The sequence below is a fragment of the Bos taurus genome, chromosome 25 (assembly GCF_002263795.3).
Source record: "Bos taurus isolate L1 Dominette 01449 registration number 42190680 breed Hereford chromosome 25, ARS-UCD2.0, whole genome shotgun sequence".
Taxonomy (NCBI): domain Eukaryota; kingdom Metazoa; phylum Chordata; class Mammalia; order Artiodactyla; family Bovidae; genus Bos; species Bos taurus.
In genome coordinates, this window is record NC_037352.1 from 1,352,278 (window position 1) to 1,371,119 (window position 18,842).

The 18,842-nt window shown below is 65.2% G+C and overlaps 4 protein-coding genes across 12 annotated transcripts; 2 read left to right on the forward strand and 2 right to left on the reverse strand.

Moving 5' to 3' along the window:
* The first annotated feature begins 24 nt into the window (after positions 1–24).
* On the forward strand, positions 25–6,054 carry EME2 (essential meiotic structure-specific endonuclease subunit 2). Its single transcript, XM_002697918.6, has 9 exons — positions 25–269; positions 447–583; positions 939–1,031; positions 1,658–1,749; positions 1,915–2,008; positions 2,139–2,254; positions 2,403–2,592; positions 2,673–4,960; positions 5,079–6,054. The coding sequence occupies exons 1-8, from the start codon at positions 44–46 to the stop codon at positions 2,841–2,843; spliced, it is 1,119 nt and encodes a 372-aa protein (XP_002697964.1). The 5' UTR covers positions 25–43; the 3' UTR covers positions 2,844–4,960; positions 5,079–6,054.
* SPSB3 (splA/ryanodine receptor domain and SOCS box containing 3) lies at positions 3,334–8,920 on the reverse strand. 7 transcript variants are annotated; one of them, NM_001034506.1, is given in 7 exon segments: positions 3,334–4,087; positions 4,178–4,303; positions 4,377–4,479; positions 4,564–4,751; positions 4,826–5,000; positions 7,533–7,670; positions 8,871–8,904. In NM_001034506.1, coding segments are annotated over 6 exon segments (1,038 nt in total). In that variant the 5' UTR covers positions 7,659–7,670; positions 8,871–8,904; the 3' UTR covers positions 3,334–3,767.
* A 209-nt stretch (positions 8,921–9,129) lies between these two features.
* NUBP2 (NUBP iron-sulfur cluster assembly factor 2, cytosolic) lies at positions 9,130–14,584 on the forward strand. 3 transcript variants are annotated; one of them, XM_059881298.1, is made up of 7 exons: positions 9,336–10,312; positions 12,128–12,246; positions 12,351–12,549; positions 13,167–13,321; positions 13,441–13,551; positions 13,653–13,722; positions 14,021–14,580. In XM_059881298.1, the coding sequence occupies exons 3-7, from the start codon at positions 12,396–12,398 to the stop codon at positions 14,164–14,166; spliced, it is 636 nt and encodes a 211-aa protein (XP_059737281.1). In that variant the 5' UTR covers positions 9,336–10,312; positions 12,128–12,246; positions 12,351–12,395; the 3' UTR covers positions 14,167–14,580.
* An 842-nt stretch (positions 14,585–15,426) lies between these two features.
* Positions 15,427–18,238, reverse strand: IGFALS (insulin like growth factor binding protein acid labile subunit). The gene is given in 2 exon segments (NM_001075963.1): positions 15,427–17,246; positions 18,223–18,238. Coding segments are annotated over 2 exon segments (1,836 nt in total).
* Positions 18,239–18,842: the final 604 nt, after the last annotated feature.

Here is an 18,842-nt window from a genome sequence, read left to right on the forward strand (position 1 = left end):
AAGTCCGGGCACGGCCGGAAGCGGAGAAGGGGCCGGGCGGGCCATGGCTAGGCCTGGACCCGGGAGGGCCGGGAGCGCCCGCCGGGGCCTGGGAGAGCGGCGGCCCCCGACGTGGGAGATCTCGGATTCGGACGCCGAAGGCCCGGCTGGCGTGGAGACCCCTGCGAGGGGCCGGGACCCGGCTGAAGAGCGCAGGCCAGCGGCCGAGGCGCTGCGGCGGCTGCGGCCCGGGCAGGCAGTGCGTCGCCTGGCGGTGCTCGTGGACCCAGGTACGGAGAGCCGCCCGGGTGGGAGCCCGGCCTTGGGCCCGGTTGGACGGACTCCTCCCTGCGCCTTGGGAGCCGGCCGGGGGTCAGTGCTGGCAGCGCGCTGTCTGGGCGGTGGGTGTCCGGTGCCCGCGCGGGGGAGGGAGCAGTGACCGCCGGCCCCCCTGCGCCCCGTCCCAGCCGTCCTGGAAGACGCCGGTGCCGACACCCTGATGGAGGCCCTGCACGCCCTGGGCTGTGAGCCCCGCGCGGAGCCGCAGCGCCCGGCGCGGAGCCTCCGCTGGAGCCGAGAGAGCCCAGACCCTTGCCCGCGCGGTGTGAGTGTCCCGGGGGTGGGGGCCGAGTGCAGCCCTGGGTTAGGTGTTTCACTTGGCAGAGCTGCTCTGAGAGGCACGTTTCCCAGAGCAGTGAACTGAGAATGGGAGTCGCGGAGCGGGCTGTACAAGGCTGGGACCCAGAGCCTGAAGGAAGGGCCGCGCTGAGGGACCGGCCCTCTCGGCCCGTCCAAGGCTGTGGCCGCAGGCATAGACGCCTGGCACTCTGGGTCGGTGTTAGTAAAAGTCGGGACGCTGGGCTGGAGAGCAGTCCGGGGAGAACCTGTGTGAGCCCCAGCACTCCTGGGGGCCCGGACTGTGGCCTGGGGTGGGCAGCAGCGCCCCCCATGTTCCCCAGGTGCCCCCTGAGGTGTGGGCTGAGGATGAGCCCCACGTGCTGCTGCTGCTGGAGCCCGAAGAGTTTGTGCGAGGCGTCCTCCAGCTGACCCAGGTGCGGTAGGGGAGCAGGCAAAGAGCCTTGTCGGCAGATGGCAGGGCTGGGCGCTCTGCCTTGGGCATCAGGGCTGAAGTGGGGGAAACCGCTGGGCTGTAGAAGCCACGATAGGGCAGGTACTCTTGAGCCCTGAGTCAGAAGTTAGGTGGTCAACTGCGGGTGGGGGCCAGGCGACCAGGGCCGCAGGCTGGCTGTGCAGTCGGCCTTGTGACACCCCACAACCCAGCCCCTCCTGGTGCGAGGAGAAATAGGGATTGCTCTCAGCTGACGTTTGCACCAGAGTGTGTTTAGGTCCGACCCTCTGCCAGACCCTGGACGTCAGGGTTCACAGTTCATCAAGCACCTGTTCTATGCTAGTTAGAGGTGGGCCAGGAATGGGGAGGGGTTTTCAGTCCAAGTCTTCTAGGCGCCTGGGATATGCCTGGGGACTTTTGTAGACTTTCCTGTGGGAAGCACAGGGCTGGTTTTCTGAAGAGCAGGCTGGGTGGAGGAGTCCACCCCACCCCTCCCAGCACCGAGGGGTCTTTCTTGGGCTGGCTCCCCTGCTTCCTGCAAGCTGGTGCTGGCCGGTGGACCCCACCTGCCACATCCCCGAGGAACAGGTGAGCCTCCTTGGCTTGCAGGTACGTGGCCCGACCTGTCCTGTGCCCTGGGTCACACCTGAGAGCCCTGCCCGTCCCCACCTAGCTGTCATTGGGCTGGACGCTTACCTGTGGTACTGGTCACCCTGACACTCTTGGCCTGCCTCACCGGACGGGAGGGTTCAGGGGGAAGGCGGGGTGGCTCTGGGGGCTGGTGTCACAGCTGACCCCCTCCCTTGGGCAGCTCTGGGCGAGGGAGGAGGGTCGGGGGAGGCCAGAGGGACGGTCCATCTGCCCAGGTCTCAGAAGCCCAGCGCTCAGGAGACACAGCAGCCAGAGCATCCAGCGGTCACTCGCGCCGAGGTGGCGGTCGGCTGGCCTGAGGTGGAGGAGGTGAGGCAGTCAGGTGGGCCTGGGGCCTGGTCCTTGGCTGCTGTCCAGGGCACATCGGGGCTGGTGTGGCCCGTGGGGGCATGTGTTGTTGGGGAACCCTGTGCCCCACACCACGGTCACTCCCACCTAGGCCCTGGTGCGCCTGCAGCTCTGGGCAAACGTGGATGTGCTGCTGGTAGCCTCCTGGCAGGAGCTGAGCCAGCACGTGTGTGCCTTCACCAAGGCCCTCGCCCAGCGCCCCTTCAAGTGCGTGACTCTCTCCCTTCTGGGAGCTGCTGGGGGGCCGGGAGCGGCGGTGTCCCAGGGCTGAGGGGTCCCAGGCTCTGTTGAGGGGGGGGCAGGGTGCTCGGCAGAGGCAAGGAGCCTCTAGCACCTCCCTGCACCCCTTCCCCAGGCAGGCCCGGGAGTCTGGGGCCTTCCCCTTCTGTACCTCTGGGCGCTGGGCGGCAGGCGAGCAAGTGGCCAGAGATGGCACGGGGCTGCGGCGGGCCTGGTGGCGGCAGGTCAGGCAGTTCAACCGTGTCAGCCCGGCTGTGGCCGACGCCATTGTCAGCGCCTTCCCATCCCCCCGCCTGCTGCAGCAGGTGGGTGCCCACCCTCACCCAGACCCTGGGTACAGGGGCCGGCTCCCAAGGCCTGCTGCTCACCCCTGCACCCGCCCTAGGCGTACATGGCCTGTGGCACCGAGCAGGAGCGCCTGGGCCTGCTGGCCGACCTCCCGGTGAAGACGGGCAAGGGTGTGCCGCCCCGCAGGGTGGGGCCCGACCTCTCCCGCCGCGTCTGCCTCTTCCTGACCACCACTGACCCCGACCTCCTGCTGGACCTGGGCTCCTGACCACGCCTCCCCTGCCTGCAGGCAGGAGAGAACACAGCTGCCCCGGGGACCTGTGGGAAACCACGGGGGTGGTGCGCCCCACACCCCGGGCTCTCGGTCGGGTCTGACCCCGAGCTGGGGGATGAGGGGGCAGCAGAGAAAAATCTTGCATAACTGGGAGGAGAAGTGGAAATTCTTTTCTCGCCTGCGTAAGGTCTAGAGACGGTAGGGGGCGGGGCTCACATGCCCTAGGTGTGCACCCTGGCCTAGGGGCTGGTAGACAGCTGGCACTGGCAGGAAGGGCTGCAGGGGCCTTGGGTCTCACAGGGGAAACTCCCATCACTGGGAGGCTGGGGGGGAGCACCTTCATTTTTAAGACAAGCTTTAGAGGGAGGAGAAAACCAGGCTACCTCTCCCCAGGGTATCGTGAGGCCCCAAGAGGAGACAAGTGCAGACACCTGTGAGCCCCAGGCCTCACTTTGACCCGCTTCGTTCTATAGGCAGCTGGACATCAGACTTAAGAGTTTATTATGGTCGCTTTCAGCCTCAGACAGGAGGAACAGAGCTGACAACATGCAAAGCAAGTTAAGAAAAACCTGAGGCCGGTGGTGGCAGGGAGAGCCAACCTCTCAAGGAGCATCCTCCTTGCAGGCAGCAGCCCACAGCCCCACAGCCCCTCCCCTGCCAGCCCCCCAGACCTGAACCCAGATGCGCTTGGGCGGCAGCTGTTCTCACGCCCAGCACCGGAGCAGACAGGCTGGGTCTCGGGGTCACAGGGCTGACAGCCCGGAGCCCCCACAGCGAGGCCCGTCCCAGCCTCAGGCAGCAGAGGGGCAGCGGGACAAACCTCAGCTCGGTCCTCCCCTCGGCGGCCATGGGGCAGTTCACAGGCAGGGGCGGGGACCTCGCTGTCCCAGCCCCGGGGGGTCTCGATGAGGGAGCAGGCTAGGTCCTTCGGCAGCGCTTCCGCTGGCAGCGCCGGGGCTCGGGGCCGTTGGCCGCGGGTGAGGGCGCCGGGGGTTGGCGGCTCATGCTCAGGACCCAGCCCAGCTTGTGGTGCAGCACCTGTTTGAGGCCAGGTGGCAGGGGCAGGCCCTCGAGCGTGTCCCCCGAACCGGGCCGCAGCTGGCGCAGGCGGAAGCAGCACAGGTACTGCAGGGAGGTAACGCTGGCGCACGAGCGGATCACCTTCATGCTGCTCTTGGCCGCCGTGGAGCACACCATCGGGTAGAACCTCTTGTTCTGCAGCTGCGTGGCCGCCACACCTGGGGCGGGGGTAGGAACAGCCTCAGGGCACTCAGCCCCCCAGGGGCTCTGACCCTGCTCCCTGGGGCCACAGGAGGTCTCAGCCTCACCTATGCACTTCCTGTTCTTGAAAAAGGTCAGCGTCCCATGCCAGGTGTCCAGGTGCACGCCGATGATGGAGCCCTGGCCGAACCTCGAGGAGAAGCTTGTCTTGTCACCCTTGTGATGGAGGAGGCCTGGGGGCAGCGGGGTAGGGGTGAGCCCCGCGGCCTGGGGGCCCCCAGCCCCGCCCACCCGGGCCCCACGCACCCGTGTAGGAGAGGCCCCAGCTGTCCTCATCCCGGCCGAGTAGGCTGCAGAACGTGTGGTGGTACTTGTCCAGGTCCACGTCCGACGTCCCGATGCCCACCATCTGGGAACAGGGGGGCGGGCAGAGGGGGCAGGGGACCGAGGCGCCTGGCAGCACCCCCACCTCCCGGCCCCACCGGCCACTCACCATGTCGGTGCCATAGACGGGTGACGTCATCTTGATCTCCCAGAAGTGCTGGCCCTCCCCCAGCTCCTTGGTGCCCCGGATGGCCGCCGTGCCGCAGCTGTACTCCATGTGGAAGCTGACCTTCCGGTTGTCACAGCTCAGCAGGGTGGCCGAGGACTTGTTCAGGTCATCCCAGACCCAGTCGAAATCTGCGAGAGTGAGAGGCCCCGGCTGAGCCCTGGCCCACCTGGAGGCCCTCCGCCCACTGTGGCCCTGCACTCACACTCATCCTCCTCGCCGCAGCGGCAGTCCCGCCCCCGGTGGGCGGTGTGCAGGCTGCCGCAGAAGGCCTCGCTCTGGCTGTCACAGTCGCAGAAGGACTCCCCGGTCACGGGCACGGCGCTGGGGATGGACGACGGTAGGGACGCACACTCGGGGTCGGAGTCTGAGTCGCTGTGCTGAGGGACATGGGAGATGTTGCCGCCCGACCTACCGGCACCGGCCCAGACACCCTCCATCCACCTGCCCCGCTGCAGGTCCATGGGTCAACAGCCAGACGTCCGGAGGAAGGGACCTGGGGCTTGGCCTCCAGAGGACCACCCCTGGCCCCGGGGCACAGCCAGCCACTGCAACCATGGACACCTCTTCCGGCCTCCTCCTCAAAGGCCGACCACGAGGAAGCTTCCTGGGAATGGAGTCAAGAGCCCTGGAGGCCCAGTGGCTCATCAGCCCCTGGCAGGGCTGCACGCTCAGCCATCCCTCAAGGTCAAGAGCTCCTAGGTCACGGATACACAGGGGAGCCCGTGGCAAAGCCCGCCACTGACCTAACGAAGGCAGCTTGGTCTCCCCGGAGCAGCAGCTGGGCTCCTAGGGCCCGATCGCCATCACAGGGCCTGCACACCCGGCCCAGATTGCAGCTTCCCCATCTGTGCCCAGGGCAGCTCAACCCCCGTCACAGGGCCCTGCTGAGGGAGCCCTGCGGTCGCATGCCCTCTGCACGGGGGCTCAGTCCTCACAGGAAAGACTCCAAGCCTTAGGGGCCTGATATCAGCCCAGCACCAGACGCCAAGGCTAAGCTGGTCAGGTTCCGGAGACCAACTGACCAGACCCTCCTGAAAGCCAGCTAGAGTGCCTCCAAACGCCCACCTGGGCTCCAGACCCCGGCCAGCCAGCGAGGGCCCAAGGCACAGACCGCTTCTATGTGCCTGTGCTGAGCCCTCCCAGGTTGGCCTGGGCTCCTGGGAGGGCTCAGGCCTCCACCCTCACTCTCCTGGCCTCTGGGTGCCCCTCTGGCCCAAAATGCCCTCTGCACAGCAGTCCAGTGGACCTGTTCAGACCTGAGATTCTGCTGCCCTGAGAGCAAAGCCCACAGACTTACCCTCCTCAGACAGCGTCAGCGCCCCCACCCGGCTCCCTGTCCTGCCCACCCTTGTCCCCTTGGGGTCGGGGTGGGGTCTGTTCGCCCCTGGATCTCTCTTGGATACCAGTTCAAAGAGGCTCTGCCAGGCCTGAGTTCTGCGTCCTCTTCCTTCCTGTTGGCTCCCTGCTCACCTGCCTCCTCCCCCAAGGATGGAGTCCCTGCTCAATCACACTCAGCCCTGAGTAGGAGGGAAGCAACGCAGAGGCCAGGCAGTGAATGAGGAGGTCAAGCCGATCAGAGACCTGCACCCGCGGAAAGGCTGAGGGACCCCAGCACCCGGCTCTTGGGGAACAGGCAGGCCCCCTGCTGTGGGAGGATACACCCCTCCTCGATCCAGTGCGCAGACCTGAGCATTGCTGGCCCTGGAGTTCCCATGCTTGGCATCCAGCATGTAACCCCCTGCATGGAGGGCAGAACTGGCCTCTCCACAAGCTGCACAGAGAGCTCAGAGCAGCAGGGGCAGCGATGTGTGCATGTAGCCTTCAGGGCTGCTGGACAAGAGGACAAACTGCAAGTGTGTGTCAGATACCGCGCCTCCAGCCCCTGGATGCCTCCCGCATCCCACAGCAATGAGCCAGCAAGGCAGACGCAGGCAGGAAAGACTGCCCGGGCCACGTGGTCAGTGGGAGCTGGAGGCGGGACAGGAATGCAGGCCGGGGCCTCTTGCTGGCCTGGGCAGGGAGCTAAGGGAGGCCTGGGAAGGGGGCCCAGGATACCACCAGCTCCAATTCCGCCCCAAAGCCTGGTGGTTCCAGGTTCTCAGCTGCCCTCATGCTGGAGGTGGCGGGGAGAGACATCTGTCCCCCCAGACACCTGGATAAGCCAGGGCACCAAGGCTGGGTGAGGTTAACAGACCAGAGCCAAGTCAGAGATCCCCAAGAACAGCGGCAGTGACTCAAGGCAGAGCCCAAGCCCAGCTCTGCCCTGAGAGGTTCAGGAGCCTGACTGCAAGGCTCCCCACGGCAGACACAGAGTGCACACAGCCCCCTGCAGGGTCAGTGCGACAAGGCTCCGGCTGCAAAGCCCCAGGTCCCTCAGGAACCTGCCCAGCAGACAGACAGCTGAGCCACCCTCCTCACGGCCTCTGTGTTCCTGGGCCTCGCAGAGCTCAGGATCCTGAGCACAGGAAGGCACAGTAATAGTGGTTGTCTTTAAGAATCAAAGTTCTTTTTTTCAGGTGCATATACACAAATACAGAGCACAGACTTCAACAGGCAGAGGAAATGTCCAAAAAGTTGCACTTGGAGATACAATAACCACCCTTGTAATCGGCTGAGTAGATGGAACGGAAACGTTTTTGTTAAGTGAACTGACCGAAATACCCACTGACACCCACTACAGAGAAACGTATCTGCCTTGGGGTCCTACCACACAAGGCCACGTGTGCCCTTAACTGGTGTGAAGTGCTTGGGAGAGCAGAAACAGCATGTGCAGCGACTGGTCCAGCCAAGATGATCTCCTCCTCTGCCCCCAGGGCCATCTTTCCCTTCCCATCTCAGTTCAGGCAGTGCCTGCCCTAGGGGTCTCCTCACTTTTGTCCAGCCATGCCGACCTCACCCACTGGACCTACCTGCCCATCAGAGTCGTAGCCCCAGTTGGCAGTCCCTGCCAGAGCGACAGCCCGGGCATCCGCATCTCGGCGGGCTGCACTCAAGACAAAATGCCATGCTCTGCTGCTCCGCGGGCGCCTGGCCATGGTGGACAGGAGCTGGAAGAAACCACAGGGTCGGAGCAGAGAAAGACACAGCACACCAGTAGGTCCCACAGCCTGTGCCAGCCCACCCAGGTCTGGAACTCTCTTCACAAGCTTGTACCTCGCTCCAGGATCCAAGCACCTTGATGAAACTCAGATAGAGAGCGTGGAACACCATCCAGACATCCATGACTCTCAAAGGTCCCTCTCTGAGTTTGGCCTCAGGAACCCAAGTGTCCTGCCTACCCGTCCCTTGGGCATCTCAAGCCCTGCCTGCCCTTCCTCCAGTGTCTAGTTTGACAAATGGCATCTCCATTCTCCCAGTTCCTCATGCCAGACACACAGCAGTCATCCCAACACCTCCTCCCACCACGGCCCTCCACGCCCCACACCACCTCCAACGGTGTCCTGAACCATCTGCCGCCACCGCGCCTCCCCCACCCCCGCACGACTCCTCCGCTCCGGCTCCGCCCACTTCATTCACTACAACCCAGCTTTTTCGAAACACAAATCCCTTAAAAAATTTTGAATTACCAAGTTATAAACTTCTCAGGGCTTGCCATTGTTCTCCGGATAAAATGCAAAATCCTACCAAGCCCATCAAGTTCCGGCCCTGTTCCGGCTGCTGGTTCTTTCCAGCCCTTTGCCCAGAACGCTTTCCCCTCCCCTCTTTGGCTCTCAACTTCCAAGCCTGACTTACAGTTACAAGTCGATCTCTGGGATCTTGTATTGAAATTCCCCAGGAGGACCGGGACTGTCCCCCGCCACGATCCCGAGGGATGGCAAGGGACGCGCGCAGGCACAGCTTTTGAGGGATGGGAGCCCGTCTGCAGACCCGGGTTCGCTACTGGAGCCGGCCACGGCGGGCCCGGCCTAAGCCCCGCCCGCCACCGCCACGGCAACAGTAGGCGCCAGGCTGTGCACGCGGGATGCACGGCCTCGAGACAACACCGCTGCAGCAGGGGTCGCTTCCCCGTCGGGTATCGCACTAAGGGTCGGCGAAGTCGCGGGGTTCCTCCCACCCGCCGCCCCGCCCGGCCTGCGGCGCAGAGCCTCGCCCGCCTCTTCTGGCTCCGCCGCCGCCGCCGGAACAAAGGCGCGCCGGCCGCGCCGCCCGCAGCTCCGCGAGGCCAACGGGTGCGGTGGGGTCCCGACCCAGGCGGGGCAGCAGGGCCCGGAAGACCCGGGGAGGAGCGGCCGAGGCCCGCCGCTCACCTGCAGCCGCTCTGCGCCGCCGCGCTCAGCCGGGCCAGCCGTGACCTACTTTCCGCTCCGGAGCAAGACGTAAACAATCCCCGCCCCGCGGTCCGCCCCCGGCGCCGCATTGGCCCCGCAGTGCACTTGACTTCGGCGTTCGAAAGAGGGGCGGGCCCCGCTGCACACGCCTCTTGCTGAGAGGCTGCTGGGCCTGTCAATCCTAGCTCGACGTCCTCATTGGCCACATCTGAAGCGGCTGGAGACAAGTCTCGCACGCCTATTGGACATGGGGCGGGCAAACGAAGCGGTCCCATGCTGGGGCGTTGACACGGAAGTGGGTCCCTGTCCTGTACATCGTCTGCGCCGGAACCTGCGTGAACCCCTTGCGCAATCTGATTGGCTAAGGTAGCGCGCGTGGGCCTATCAAAAAGAGCCGAGGCGGGTTCGCGTTGCCCATTGGCCCGAAGGCGCTTCACTCAGATTGGAGGGAGGCGGGCTGCGAGGGGGAGGACGCGGGGCGAGCAGGGGAGGATGGAAGCTGCTGCGGGTGAGTGTGCGTGGCCGCGGGGCGTTGCGGGTCGGCGGGCGCCGAGGCGAGAAGGAAAGGGCAGACCCGCAGCTGCTAGTCGCGGCTCCGGGTTTCAGCACACCATCTTATTTGCGGTATAAAGTTCTCAGAGGTGCGCGCACGTGTCATTACGGCGCTTAGAAGGAAGTCTTACTTGAATAAGGCGCTCTAAGAAGGAGAAACCTGAACGTCACATTCTGTTTTTTGTAGAAGTTTTATTCTGATTTCCTAAGCCTTTTTTTTTTTTTTTTTTTTAATAAAATCTGCATGGAACCCAATGTATACCTTGGGCACAGCCGGATTCGCACAGATTCAGTTAAGTCGCTCAGTTATGTCCGACTCTTTGCGACCCCATGAATCCCAGCACGCCAGGCCTCCCTGTCCATCACCCACTCCCGGAGTTTACCCAAACTCATGTCCATCGAGTCGGTGATGCCATCCAGCCATCTCATCCTCTGTCGTCCCCTTCTCCTCCTGCCCCCAATCCCTCCCAGCATCAGGGTCTTTTCCAGCGAGTCAACACTTTACGTGAGGTGGCTAAAGCTGAGTTTCAGGTTCAGCATCAGTCCTTCCAATAAACACCCAGGACTGATCTCCTTTAGGATGAACTGGTTGGCTCTCCTTGCAGTCCAAGGGACTCGAAAGAGTCTTCTCCAACACCACAGTTCCAAAGCATCAATTCTACGGCACTCAGTTTTCTTCACAGTCCAACTCTCACATCCATACATGACCACTGGAAAAACCATAGCCTTGACTAGATGGACCTTAGCCACATTATTTTCTAAAAGACTTCGGGTCTGATATCTTGAGCACAAAGTGTTTACAACGCTGGATTCATCCATCAGATTATAAACATAACACTGGATAGAAAAATCAGAAGAAGCTTGTTATGGTAAGGGCACACTTGCTGCAAGGGGAGGGGAATGGTTTCTGGGTTGATGATGAATACTTATTTTAACGAAGAGGCAAATGCACACAGAAATTCGAGAAGCCTCACGGGCTATGCAGTAAACCTCCCTGTGCCCAGAGGCAGCTTCTGTTGTCAGGTGCTTGTATCCTATTGGAGAGATTCTTTACATACAAAGACTCCCATACTTGTCCGGTGTATCAGGTAGGTAATCTTGATTTGGGTGGACTTAAGGCTTGATTGGTTGGTCCTCTCATCCACACGTGGGATCCTTCACTTCCTCTGTGGGGAGACACTGCTTTCCTTTGTCCCTTCCGGGCAGCCTGTCCCCTGTAGTAGTATGCATTTGATTTGTCATCATTTATAAGCCTTTGAGTTTACTTAAGGCAATGGCGCCCGCTCCAGTACTCTTGCCTGGAAAATCCCATGGATGGAGGAGCCTGGAAGGCTGCAGTCCGTGGGGTCGCTGAAGGTCTGACATGGCTGAGGAACTTCACTTTCACTTTCATGCACTGGAGAAGGAAACGGCAACCCACTCCAGTGTTCTTGCCTGGAGAATCCCAGGCAAGCTTAGCTGCTCTGTGGCATGTGAGATCTTCCCACAGCAGGGATCGAACCAGTGTCTCCTGCATTGGCAGGAGGATTCTTCACCACTGAGCCACCAGGGAAGTCCCCCGCTCCCCACTACTTTCTGGTATTAAAGCAGTTTAAGTAATAGCCTTTTAAGTCATCACGGTAGCCTGAGGCAGGTGGCCGAGGCTTGTGTTTGTTGGCAGTGACCCGCGGCTAGGGGATGGTGCCCTTTCCTTGTCACCGTACAGGATCTCCAGACGGAGACCCAGGACAGGCACTGCACCGCCTTACGCCCGGGGCCTGTGGAGAGGCCAGGTGCACCCTGAGTTCCTTCTAGGGACCCTTTGGTGGCAGCGGCCTTTGAACCTGTCCATGAGAGATGGGTCAGGAGGGAGACAGTGTTCACTCACCTCACACTGAGCCCTTCCTGGGGAGCCGGGGTGCAGGGAGGCTGCGGGAGTGAGCAGCTGGCTGCAGGCCAGGCAGGACTCTCCGTGGTGAGGTCCTCAGGGCTCTCTGCAGGGGCTGAGGGTTGTTTGTACACAGATGGCGCCTCTGTGGGGTAGCAGGGGTGGGAGTCGTGTGTTCAGGGTGGCATTTCAGGCTCACTGGGAGGAACAGGAGCTGGGGCAGAGTCTGCCTGGGGTCTGGCACTGGCACTATGGCGCCCTGGGGGTACCCAGGGTTTCTTAAGGCGAAACTGAGCCATCCGAGTGACCTGACTCCTCCGCCCTCACACGGTGTGGGTGCCTCCTGAGCCGGAGGCCAGGGCTGCTAGGAGGGCTGCTTCTGCCCCCAGAGGAGGGCACTGCCCCCCTGGGGTCAGACCTGGAGATGCTGGCACAGGGGCCGGCAGCACGTTGGTCTCCACCCTCATCCCTTGGAGCCACTGGGAGGTTTTGGCTGGAACTGGCCTCGTGCATGCAAGGTGTGCACGCACTCACGTGTGCACACTGCAGAGCAGAGGGTTTGCAGCATTTCTAGCCGCAGCAGCCCTGCTCCAGACCGAGCGGGGACAACCGTTTCTGAGGAAGCAGTGGTTTGGGTCTGGGGTCTGCTGGAATCCCTCTCACGTGGCCGCATTTGCATGTGTGGTGATGGGGCAGGTCTCAGGACGGCCCTCTCAGGACATGAGTGTAGGAAGTGCCTGTGACCATGGTGAGTGGGCAGCGGAAGGAAGGTACGAAGGAGACACCCGGCCCTCCTCCCCTCTGTCTTTCCGACCAGAGCCTGGAAACCTGGCCGGCGTCCGGCACATCGTCCTCGTCCTCTCAGGAAAGGGGGGCGTCGGGAAGAGCACCATCTCCACGGAGCTGGCACTGGCCCTGCGCCACGCGGGCAAAAAGGTGAGTGCCTCCTGTCTCCTCGCGAGCCCCCGCTCTCTTGGGTAGGCACACAGGGCAGCACCTGGTCAGAGGCCCTCACAAGCCGCCTGGACGCCCTCTTGCAGGTGGGGATCCTGGACGTGGACCTGTGCGGCCCCAGCATCCCCCGCATGCTCCGGGCGCAGGGCAGGGCCGTGCACCAGGGCGACAGTGGCTGGGTGCCTGTCTTCGTGGACCGGGAGCAGAGCATCTCCCTCATGTCTGTGGGCTTCCTGCTGGAGCAGCCGGACGAGGCTGTGGTGTGGAGAGGCCCCAAGAAGAACGGTAATGCCACGCCAGGTTGCTTGCTCCCCACCCGCCCCACCACCTCGGGCGCTGGGGGAAAGACTGTTGCCGGTCTTCACTTCCAAGACGCTCCCCCCAACCCTGACCCGTCAAGCCTGCAAGTACGCAGACAGTTGGCCTGGGGAGCGAGAGCATGAGCCGCAGCCATGAGGCCTTCAGCTGCCTGGTCCTCCCCCGGGCAGGAAGGCGCCCTGTGGGGCACCTGGGCAGGCTCTGGTGCCTCTGCCTCAGCAGACAGGGTTCGGCTCCCTCCGAGGGCCAGTGCGGGGCTGCCAGGTGTGGGAGCAGGCCCAGGGTGGGGGCTGCTCCCAGGCCATGCCTGCCTGGCGTTCCCCACAGGCCATCTCTCTGGGGCACAGACATCTGCCCTTGGAGGATCCCCGCTCCAGCCATCGAACCTAGGGCCTGAGCAGAAGTCCTGGGGGTGCTGGGGAAGGGTCTCTCCCTGCTCCTGGCGCACAGTGGCACACACAGCTCTCCGAATGCAGGTGGGCCCGGGCCCAAAGGTCGCCCTGCCCTGGGGGGAGCGTGGGCCCAGTGAGACCCTGCCTGCCCGCCTGCTACCCCCAACCCTGAGCCTCCCTGGGTCTCCGCAGCGCTGATAAAGCAGTTTGTGTCCGATGTGGCCTGGGGGCAGCTGGACTACCTGCTTGTGGACACGCCCCCGGGGACCTCTGATGAGCACATGGCCGTGGTGGACGCCCTGCGCCCCCACAGCCCCCTGGGGGCCCTCGTGGTCACCACGCCCCAGGTACTGTTCCCACACGGGCGCCTTTGCCCCGGGGCAGACGCTCTGCCCTGTCCTCCTCACCCATCTTGGCTGTTTTCGGGGTACCCACCTGCTGCCCCGGCCCCTTTCCCGGTCTCCAGGCGGTGTCCGTGGGGGACGTGAGGCGGGAGCTGACCTTCTGCAGGAAGGTGGGGCTGCGGGTGATCGGGCTCGTGGAGAACATGAGCGGCTTTGTCTGCCCCCACTGCTCGGTGAGTCCTGGGCGATTGCGGGCATGGGTGGCCAGCTCCCCCCAACCCCGCCCGCCCCCTGCGAGCAGAGGATGGAGGTGGACCCCGTGTCTGTGTCCCAGGAGTGCACCAACGTCTTCTCCAAGGGAGGCGGCGAGGAGCTGGCGAGACATGCCGGCGTCCCCTTCCTGGGTGAGTGGGCTGGGGCTGCCACAGGGCCCTGCCCCCCCCAGGGAGAGGGGGCTTCCTCCCACCCCGCCGACTCCCCGCCCCGTGAGAGCTGCCAGCCACAGGCGCCCTGTGCTTTCTTCTGCAGGAGCACCCGGGAGGCGGCAGGGCCTGCTGGGTGGCTGCTGGGCGTCCTGGGGAGGTTGAGCCCGGGAATGGGTCCAGCGGGGCCTCGGCAGTGCTGCCCGCGGGCTCCTGGGCTGAGGGGGTGGACTGGGCCTCCCAGCCTGGCCCTCACCGCCCACTCTCCACCCCCACCCAGGCTCGGTGCCCCTGGACCCCGAGCTCACGCGGAGCCTGGAGGATGGCCGGGACTTCATCCAGGACTTCCCCGACAGCCCCGCCTTCCCCGCGCTCTCCTCCATCGCCCAGAAGATTCTCAGCGAGACGCCTGCGGGGCTCTCCTGACTGAGGCGGGCTGAGCGCTCCTGTGCGCTGTGGGGCTGGAGGTCTGGAGCAGGGGCCCAGCCAGGCCCCGTGTGCCCCTCTCCCCACGGGGCCCACCCTGGACATTTGCGGAGCTTCGGCAGCATCTAGGCTGAGCCACCGACAGTGAGTGGCTCTGCCCAGTCACCCAGGGATGGCATGGCGTCCCTGCGCCGTGGCCTGCCCTCCCTGCTGGCACAGCTTGGTACCCCTGTGGCCCAGACAGACTGCTGCTCCCGACAGCCAAGTCTTCACGTTGTTCATGCACCACAGAGCTGGTGCGTCTGGAATCTTGCCTGGCCTGCTGGCCCGGAATCCCAGTGAAGGAGGTGACACCCAGTCAGGGGTCAAACTTGTAACTCAGAGGAGCTGAAATAAACGCATCACACAGCCGTGTTTACATGTCTGACCTTTCTAGAGCATTCCGCCCGGACCCCGTGTCACCATGTCCTATGCAGACAGTGTCCACCCCCGAGTCCCAGGAACTGGCCAGCAGTCCTGCTGTGTGAGTGGCCAGGCTTGGCCCAGAGACAGCCGAGGGCCTGCCCCAGGCCGGGGGCCAGGCTGACGGGCAGGAGAGGCGGGTGTGGAGCGGAGCCCCGGGCCTCTTCCCTGCGTGGGTCCTGGGGAAGCTGGGATGCATCCTGGGCGGTGGAACGGCAGCCTGCATGCCACTCTCCCGGGGAAGAGTCTGGGTGCTCTGCCAGGGGTGTGTCCAGGCCAGGGGGCCAGCCCTGGGCCCCCGCTTCCATGGGGGGGAGTGGTGACGAGTACGCCCTGGGGGGCTTCCTTTGGGGGTGAGGGGTCTGGCTGGGAGCACAGGGACCCAGAGAGGGATGGTCGCACCCCCTCCACCCCCCTCTTCCCAGGACCAAGCTGCCTCTGAGGACGCTGCTGGTGAGGGGCTGACGCGTGAGGCTCCCGGAGGACCCGAGTGAAGGCCCACCACTCCCAGGGGGGTGACCTGGGGATTCACAGATGAGAAGGGAGGCTGGGCGCAGGGCAGGCCATGGGGCCGCGGCAGCCAAAGGGGTGCTGGCTAGCACCCCACCCGCACTGAGCTGTAGCCCTGCCCTCACACGTGGCCCCGTTTATTTGGTTGCTTTAATTGATGACAGCTAGGGAGGCCGTGTCCCTGACCCTCATGAACAGGCTCTCAGGGAGCAGGCTGGGGCTCGCAGGTCCCGAACTGTGTCCCCCCGGGGTCGCGAGGGCCCGTCAGGACGCCGGGGCAGCCTTGGGTCAGCAGTGGGCAAAGTGGGCCTCGCCAACGTCGCGCAGGTCGAGGCCCGCCAGGCTGGGCGGGCTGGCGCAGGTGATGTTGTTGTAGGCCAGCACGGGCGGCTGGCGGTCGTCGTTACCCTCTGCCAGGGCCTGCACAAAGCGGGGCACGGAGGCTGGCTGCTGCAGGGCGAAGGCCCGCAGGGCGCCCAGCGCGCAGCTGCAGTCCCAGGGGTTGCCCTCGAGCCACAGGCGCTCCAGGCCAGGGGGCTGCGGTGCGAAGGTCCTCAGCGAGTTGTTTCGGAGGCTGAGGAAGCGCAGGCGGCTGAGTGGTGCGAGCGCCGCCGCAGGCAGCGCCTCCAGGCGGTTGTGGGAGACGTCCAGCCAGAAGGTGCGCTGCAGGGGCCCCAGGGCGTCCGCCGGCAGCGCAGACAGCCGGTTGCGGGCGAGGAGGAGGTACTCTAGGCGGCCGAGGTCCTGGAAGAGCCGGCCGGGCAGGTGCGTGAGCTGGTTGGCAGTCAGGTCCAGCTCGAGCAGCTCAGCCAGGCCCCCCAGGCTGCGCTCGTCCACGTCTGCGATGCTGTTGCCCTTGAGGAAGAGCCGGCGCAGCCCCGACAGGCCCGCGAAGGCAAGCGGGCCCAGGCGGGCCAGGCAGCCGCCCTCCAGGTGCAGGCTGTGCAGCTTGGCCAGGCCCTGGAAGGCCCGCTCCGGGAGGTCACGCAGACAGTTGCTGGAGAGGTTGAGCACAGCCAGGTTGCGCAGGCCCAGGAAGCCGCCGGGCCTGAGCTCCTGCAGCTGGTTGTCGTTGAGGGCCAGCACCTCCAGCTGGCCCAGGCCCGCGAAGGCCTCCTCGGGCAGCTGCCGCAGACGGTTGTGGCCGAGCTGCAGCTCCTCCAGGAAGTGCAGGTCCTTGAAGGTGCGGGGCCGCAGGCCAGCGAGCGCATTGTGTGAGAGGCGCAGGACATGCAGCCCCAGCAGCCCCGGGAAGCTGTCCTCCAGGAGGCTGCCCACGCGGTTGTGCGACAGGTCCAGCCAGCGCAGTGCCTTCATGCCCAGGAAGGCACCCGGGGCCACGGCGGCCACGAGGTTGTGGTCCAGGTAGAGTTTCTGGAGCTTGGGCAGCTTGACGAAGACATTGGCCTTGACGCTGCGCAGGGTGTTCCGGCTCAGATCCAGCTCTCGCAGCTCGCCCAGGCCGCAGAAGAGCGCAGGCTGCAGGTAGGCCAGCTTGTTACCTGCCAGGACCAGCTCCCGCAGGCCGGCCAGGCCCTGGAACGCGGTGTCGGGCAGCACAGTCAGGCTGTTCCAGCCCAGGTTGAGGTCCCAGAGGTGCGCCAGGCCCCGGAAGAGGCCCTCGTCCAGGCGGCTGAGCAGGTTGTTGCTGAGGCCGAGCGAGGCCAGGCCGGGCGTGTGCAGGAAGGTGTGCGCCGCCAGCGCGTGCAGACGATTGTGCTCCAGGTGCAGGTGGCACAGGCCGCGCAGGCCCAGCAGCGCCTGCGGCTCCAGGCTGGCCAGCCCGCTGCCCTGCAGGTTGAGGAAGCCCAGGCCCGAGAGGTTCCGGAAGGCAGCCGCAGGGATGGAGGAGAAGTTGTTCCCGTCCAGCCAGAGCGCCCTAGTGCCGGGCGGGAGGCCCCCGGGCAGCTGCGTGAGGTTCCGGGAGCTGCAGAAGACGCTGAGCTCGTCCGTGAAGTCGTCGTGGCCACAGGAGCAGACAGCCGGGCACTGCAGGCCCTCAGGGTCTGCTGGCGCCACGGGCTCCACTCCCTCCAGGCCGTGGGGACCCAGCGCTGCCCAGGAGACCAGCAGCACCACCAGGGCCGGGACTCCTGCGGGGAGAGGGGCTTGGGGAGGGGCCCAGGACGGGGACTCAGGTCGGAGCAAGACACGGGACCTTCCAGGCCTCAGCTGCACCCCAGGACCACGACACGCACCCGTTAAGAGAAGGCCCTGCTGACCAGAGCGGAAGGTGTGGGCAAGAGAGGCGGGCCCCACGTCAACGGGCAGGACTGGGACGTCCTCCGGGTCAAGACCGGCTGCCCTTTCCACTGTGCAGGACCAGAGGGAACTGGGGACCAGGGACCTGGCCACTAGGCCGTGTGTCACTCTCATCCCCAAGGTGGACACTCGAGCCAGCCTAGGCTGCCAGGCAGGCCTGGAGGAAGGCGTGAGCGACAGAACCTTCTGGAGCAGGCCTGGGTGGGCAAGCGCTTGCTGTCCTGAGGGCCTGGACACTGAGCTGGATGCCCACTGCCCCAGTCAGACCCGCCAATCAGGGGCACCTCCCTCCCTGGTATGTGTGTGGCACGTACCAGGGACTCAGCCCAGAGCCAGCATGGGGAGAGGAGGAGGGTGCCAGCCTCGAGGGCCGATGGGGCCCCAGGCCTTTGACCACTGGAGACTGGTTTTATCACTGGACAAAGGATGCCAGGCTTCCCCTCAAGGCCCCCCAAAGTTCCACTGGGCACTGGGCTTGTCCCCGGCACCGCGCCCCTCCCTGTCCTGAGTGCTCCGGGTCTCAGGGTGGGCACGGCAGCTGGGGTGGGCGAGGCTCTGCAAGGGGACCGGGTGGCACTGGCCTGGCCTCTGAGGAGTGGGGGGGCCTGGGCGGGGCCCTGGGGTGGTGCGGGGCCCTGCATCCCCCGCACCCCCTCCTGGGCCCAGGGTGGGAGAGGAGGTGGGCGGACCCCCCAGACAAGTGGCCACGCTTCCCCCGGGGGCTCCCAGAGCGAAGCCCTCCCGGGGGCAGCCCCTACCATAGTGGGCTTGGGGCATGGGCTGGCCACCCCTGCGCGAGTGGCAGGACTGCGGGAGCCTCACCTCTGCTTGGGGCCATCCCTCGTGCCGAGCGGGAGCAGGCGTCTGCTGGGCCGCTGCTCCTGCCCTCTGGATTTCCCCTCCACGGGGCAGCACCCGTGTTGCCGGCCAGCCCAGCTGCTGGCCCCAGCGCCGTTAACCCCCTCCTGCCGGGCGCCAGCGGCGGCTCTGAGAGCGGGGCGTGGGGCAGGTGGCACAGGGGACGGGCTGGGGGCGGCGTCTGCCCACCGTGCCCTCAGGGGCAAGGAGGGTGGGTGCAGCTCTGAGGCCCGCAGGCCCATCCCCATCATCCTGGCTCCCCCGCCCCCATCCCCCTGCAGGGCTGGCCACGAGCTGGGGCTGAAGGCAGTGCTGGGCGGGGGTCTCCCTTGGAGCAGCCTGTGAGGGGCTAGTGTTCAGCCACCCCCTGCTTGGGGGTGGGGGCCCTTCGGGGCTCCTGGGGGCTCCCTGCCCAGCCGATGGCTGTGTGGGAGTTAAGCTGGGCCTGCCAGTCCCCCGAATGCTGACCACGCCCCGCCTGTTCCTCCCCACCTGGGTGGGATCCTCGGTCAGCTCCCAGGGCCTGGCCCAGCCTCCGCTTCTCCCGTGACCTCAGGGTCAGCTGCTGTCTGGCCGTGCCCCAC

What these genes read in the sequence shown, in the direction of transcription:
- EME2 (XM_002697918.6), top strand. Translation starts at nt 44, where the DNA reads ATGGCTAGGCCTGGACCCGGGAGGGCCGGGAGCGCCCGCCGGGGCCTG. An exon ending in CAGACCCTTGCCCGCGCGGT is followed by an intron (nt 584 to 938) that starts GTGAGTGTCCCG and finishes CATGTTCCCCAG; the next exon opens with GTGCCCCCTGAGGTGTGGGC. An exon ending in GGGCTGGACGCTTACCTGTG is followed by an intron (nt 1,750 to 1,914) that starts GTACTGGTCACC and finishes CCATCTGCCCAG; the next exon opens with GTCTCAGAAGCCCAGCGCTC.
- SPSB3 (XM_059881299.1), bottom strand. Translation starts at nt 7,658, where the DNA reads ATGGCCAGGCGCCCGCGGAGCAGCAGAGCATGGCATTTTGTCTTGAGT. An exon ending in CCGTCTATGGCACCGACATG is followed by an intron (nt 4,480 to 4,563) that starts GTGAGTGGCCGG and finishes CCCTGTTCCCAG; the next exon opens with ATGGTGGGCATCGGGACGTC. An exon ending in CTGGGGCCTCTCCTACACGG is followed by an intron (nt 4,304 to 4,376) that starts GTGCGTGGGGCC and finishes CGCTGCCCCCAG; the next exon opens with GCCTCCTCCATCACAAGGGT.
- NUBP2 (XM_059881297.1), top strand. Translation starts at nt 9,139, where the DNA reads ATGGGGCGGGCAAACGAAGCGGTCCCATGCTGGGGCGTTGACACGGAA. An exon ending in TCGTGGTCACCACGCCCCAG is followed by an intron (nt 13,322 to 13,440) that starts GTACTGTTCCCA and finishes CCCGGTCTCCAG; the next exon opens with GCGGTGTCCGTGGGGGACGT. An exon ending in TGCCGGCGTCCCCTTCCTGG is followed by an intron (nt 13,723 to 14,020) that starts GTGAGTGGGCTG and finishes ACCCCCACCCAG; the next exon opens with GCTCGGTGCCCCTGGACCCC.